Source organism: Pygoscelis adeliae, unplaced genomic scaffold (assembly GCF_000699105.1).
Source record: "Pygoscelis adeliae isolate BGI_AS28 unplaced genomic scaffold, ASM69910v1 Scaffold606, whole genome shotgun sequence".
In the NCBI taxonomy this organism is placed as follows: domain Eukaryota; kingdom Metazoa; phylum Chordata; class Aves; order Sphenisciformes; family Spheniscidae; genus Pygoscelis; species Pygoscelis adeliae.
Genome location: NW_008825047.1, coordinates 528,699 through 533,169, shown reverse-complemented (window position 1 = coordinate 533,169; position 4,471 = coordinate 528,699). Strand labels below are relative to the sequence as shown.

Below are 4,471 nucleotides of genomic sequence, written 5' to 3'. Positions count from 1 at the left end.
GATCCCGGAAGGTTTTCTCTAGCAGCTGATCTTGTAGGGCCACCCTTTGCAGATACACTAAAAAAGACAAACCCCTCACCCTGACCACTCGGCGTGTGTGTGCTCTGAACCCTGCTTTGGAAGCCTGCGCTCTGAAGCTGTGGCGCTGGGCACTGGGACAGTCGGAACGGTGCGATGCTCCCAGGGGCCCTGAGCCAAGCTGTTCCTTAAAGGGCTGGTCTCCATGGTCACTGTTGTGAGGTTTCTGCAGGCCCTGCACTGTCTATGGCACAAACCTGTAGGCACCGGGCTCTAGACCCTCCAAAATCAGGTGCTTCTCTCCACAGAGTTCTTCCTTGCAGCGTTTTGCAGCCGCAGTGTGGCCTTTAGCAGTGTGGTACCGAGCGAGACCATCTCTTTAAGACTAACGGCATTCATGTTATAGCTGGCAGACTCTCCCTGGCTGGCTGAGCCCTAGCTTAACGATGAGTTTTGTTTGATTAAAATCAGTTCTTTCACGATCTCAGCCTGGAGTCTGGCTTCCCTCTCTCAGCAGCTGCTGCTGAGCACTGGGGACGGAGCAACTGCAGACTCCTGGCCTCGGCAAACCTCTGCCAGGGACGTGCGCTGCCAGTGCTGCTGCCAGGCAGGCTAAACCACACCTGGGGTTCACGCTCTGAAGTACTAATCCTGCATGGCCATAATCTTACCTGGTGTATCGGACTAACTGTGACTGGAGAAAAGGCTTCCAGTTAATTGTGGGGAAGGGAATTCTCCCTGAGAGAAGCTTATCTCGGCATACTTGCATGCCTGTGGCTGACAGATGTGTTAAAAGACGTGCCCTGTGCTGGTTTTCCCCGCGTACAACGGGAAGCCTCTTAACTGCTAGTGACTGGGAAGAGCAGGTAAATCCAAAGCTAGTAACTCCCTGCCCATGGGGCAGCTAAACTTGACAGAATCCTTGCCACGTTGCAGGGCAGGAACATAAATTATTTCCTGTAAGCCATCAAATCACCCTGCCCGTTTCCTTTTCCACTGCTGCATGTCTGTTTGTGTGTGTGCAGATGTATATGTGTATATATATAAAAATATATATATACATACATATACATACCAGCTCTCTCCCAGCCAGCTGCCTTTCCTTGCAAGAAGCACATCATACAGCTGCTGGGTATACGGAGAAGGGGTCTGGCACTGCTAGGAGGGAGCGAGCGGTGGAACGTGGCTACGTGCCAGGGATGCTCTGGAGAGGGGCTTTTGGAGTCTGTTCCGCTTCCTTCCCAAGCTCCCCACGTCTGCTGCGCACCAGGACGAGCTGCGAGTCTCTGCTGATCCCAGACATTCGATCAAAGACCCCAGTCCCAAGGTCACCCACAGCTTTTTGGAGTCAAGGGCCGTGAGGATGTCCCAACAGGCATCTCCTGGGCATCTGCTTCTCTTGCAACTCGGCCTAGGGAAGGAGCATCCAGGGATTTGTGCGTTCCCGAGTGCTGGAGCATGTGTGTGCTGGAAGCCTAAAGGGCCTGCTAGGGAGGGAACGTGCTGCTGCGTGGGAGCTGACCCTTTCTCTGCTCTCTCCCCACCTGTAGTGCTGGCGTGCGGCCGCCCCCAGGCCACGGCGGTGTACAAGGTGTCTGAATACGCCAGGAGATTCGGTGTCCCCGTGATTGCAGATGGAGGGATCCAGACGGTTGGGCACATCGCAAAGGCCCTCGCACTCGGGGCCTCCACAGGTGAGCAGCACGTCAGGCGACCGGGTCGTGCATGTTGTAGGGAGTCTCCTAGGAAGGGTTTCCGTACGGCATTTGATTCTGGGCACGAGGGTGTATACCTGCAGGTGGCTGGGGGCATGGGGGGTTTGGGCTGAGGGACCCTGAGGTTTTTTGCGGCCACAGCCTTCCTGCTGCTGACGTGCTGCTCTTGATGATCTCTTGTGCCAGTGATGATGGGCTCTCTCCTGGCTGCCACCACGGAGGCCCCAGGTGAATACTTCTTCTCGGATGGAATTAGGCTGAAGAAATACCGTGGCATGGGCTCACTAGATGCCATGGACAAGAACTTGGGCAGCCAGAACCGGTATTTCAGGTAAGAGATGGTGCTTTGGGGCAGCAGCTCAAGCTTTTGGGGTTTCTCTGCTTCACAAACTTCCTTGATTTGTGCTCCCATGCAGCGAGACGGACAAAATCAAAGTGGCCCAGGGGGTCTCTGGCGCAGTGCAGGACAAGGGCTCTATCCACAAGTTCATTCCATACCTGATTGCTGGGCATTCCTGCCAGGATATTGGTGCCAAGAGCCTGACCCAAGTCCGGTGAGTCCTTCCCTTCGCTTGTGCTCTGGTTAGGCCACAGTGCTGCCATTTGGGGTCTCTGGGCAAGCTGTACCCATGCTGTGGTGTGTTCTGCGTGGTCTGACCTCGCTGTAGCCTTCGTCTCCAGTGGGCACTGCGTCACAGATCTGCCAGCCCCAGGGATGCAGGAGCACGGGCTCCTGTGGCATATTCTGCTGGTTGGGCCTGAAATGTCGGGGTTCCCTTACTCCGCCTGGCTCTTGGGAGCACAGCAAAGGCCATTCTGGCCGCAGCTGGAGTGTCCCTTGTCCCAGCTGCTCCAGCTGAACGTGTGCACGGTCCTCCCTGGACTCTGGCTGGCACGTGACAGGTGTCCTTTCCCCCCAGAGCCATGATGTACTCGGGAGAGCTGAAGTTTGAGAAGAGGACGACGTCTGCCCAAGTGGAGGGAGGGGTGCATGGCCTCCACTCGTAAGTGCTGCTGGCAGGACCTCTGTCTCCCTGGGGTGGGCGTGGTGGGGGGGAGTTTAGTGCTGCTGTCCTGTGCCTCAGCTGGCAAGCCAGCACGCTGCTGGCTTCAACTCCTGCTGCGCAGCTGGCCTGAGGTGTAGCCTGTCGTCTGGCCCGGGCCAGTGCTCCTCTCGCAGCAGGGCACGAGCAGACGAGCTGCTCGCTGCCAGTGTGCCGGGGCTTTTCCCCACCATGGGCCAGCAGGCCAGGAGCCATTCCTAACTGCACCTTTGGTCCTTGCCCTGGTCAGGCGGGTCAGTAAAAGGGCTCTCTGGTTTGCTGCTCCCCTCACAGGTATGAGAAGCGCCTCTTCTGAAGGAGGCCTGTCTTGTGTCTGTCATCGTGCCACTCAGCCCTGTGCCACCCTGTGCGGGAGCTGCTCTTGCTGCAGAAGTGCCATTCCTCTGTGGGCTGCCTGGAGCTCCTTGTGTCCCTTGGCTGCTTCATCACCACCCGAGAGGGCCCACCCCCTGCCCAGGAGCAGTGATCCTGGGCTGGTGCCTGGAGCCTTGCACGCGTTGGCCGTGTTTTACAATAAAAGGAAAAGATGTGCAGTTGGTGTCAGCCCGGAGCCCCTCTTCCTTCTGTACTGCCCTTGTCCTCCTTCCCTGGCTCTCTCCTTCGCTTCCTGCACCCTCTCAGGAGCAGCTGATGGCCCCAGAAGGGACACTGCGTGTCAGGGGAATGGGGAGGGGACAGGACAGCCCCTTGACAGGGCTGAGTGGATAATGCAGTGTGGAGTGTTTAAAAACAAAAAAAACAAAAAAACAAAAAACAAACCTTCCTGAGAGCAGAAAACAAGTGGCTGCTGGGCAAGAAAGCAAATGGATTTTACAGGGCCGTTGGCTACTGCTGGGACCTGCCCAACCCAGCAGCAGCTGCCAGGGTGCCGCAGGACCCTGTGCCAGGTCCAGCTGCTGCAACGATAAGCATGTAGGTGCTTGTGTGTGATGTGCACACCCACCCAGACACCCCTGGAAATGCTCTGCGCTGCAGCTGCTTACACACACCAGGCACTTGTACCTGTATCTTCCCATGCTTGCTCCTCACCAATCCACCTTTCTCCTTCCCTTTGTTTCTTCCCCTAACCATCCCATGCTGTCCCCCACAACCCCCCAGATGCTCGTCCCCACATTGCCCCAGCAGCTGCACCCCCTCGGGCTGGCCGGTGCAGGTGGCACAGATCACTTGTACTGTTTGTTTGCCAGAAGGCGTGTGGACAAGGAACTTGGAAGGGCACAACTGAGAGCTCACGGGCTTATGAAGGAGCCGGGGTTTGCGTTTCTGCATGCCTGACCAGTGCAAACCTCCCCTGCATGGCCAGGTTACCTGTGCCTGCAACACCAGGCGCCAAAGGTGTTTTACATGTGTATCAGCCCCCTCCAACATATGCAAATGTCACTCTGCTGAAGAGCGCGTGTTTACCGTCAGCATTTTGTGCTCTAATGTTGTTGTCTGAAAAAAAAAAAATCACTCCGCAGCATGGCAGTGTCAGATTTACACGTGCTAAAACCAGAGCCTTGAATTACAGCATAATTGTGTTGGTGTCAAACATTCATTAATGCAGCTGGCTTGTTAAGCAAAGTTAGCCCACGGCCTGCCTCAAGGCTGGGGACCGCAGCCGCATACCCCCTCCTTGGGCCCACGGAGGCAGCAGGGTTTGGGGAGCGAGGCTGCGATTCGGGATGCGTAACC

General features: G+C 56.5%; 1 protein-coding gene across 1 annotated transcript in view; it reads left to right on the top strand.

Moving 5' to 3' along the window:
* The window catches only part of IMPDH2 (IMP (inosine 5'-monophosphate) dehydrogenase 2), an 18,941-nt gene extending 15,601 nt beyond the window's left edge, over positions 1 to 3,340 (top strand). The window contains exons 8-12 of the mRNA XM_009326341.1: positions 1,569 to 1,712; positions 1,920 to 2,064; positions 2,150 to 2,287; positions 2,654 to 2,737; positions 3,071 to 3,340. Of these exons, the coding sequence (XP_009324616.1) occupies positions 1,569 to 1,712; positions 1,920 to 2,064; positions 2,150 to 2,287; positions 2,654 to 2,737; positions 3,071 to 3,092 (533 nt within the window). The 3' untranslated portion in view covers positions 3,093 to 3,340. The remainder of the gene's footprint in view (positions 1 to 1,568; positions 1,713 to 1,919; positions 2,065 to 2,149; positions 2,288 to 2,653; positions 2,738 to 3,070) is intronic.
* The last annotated feature ends 1,131 nt before the right edge of the window (positions 3,341 to 4,471 follow it).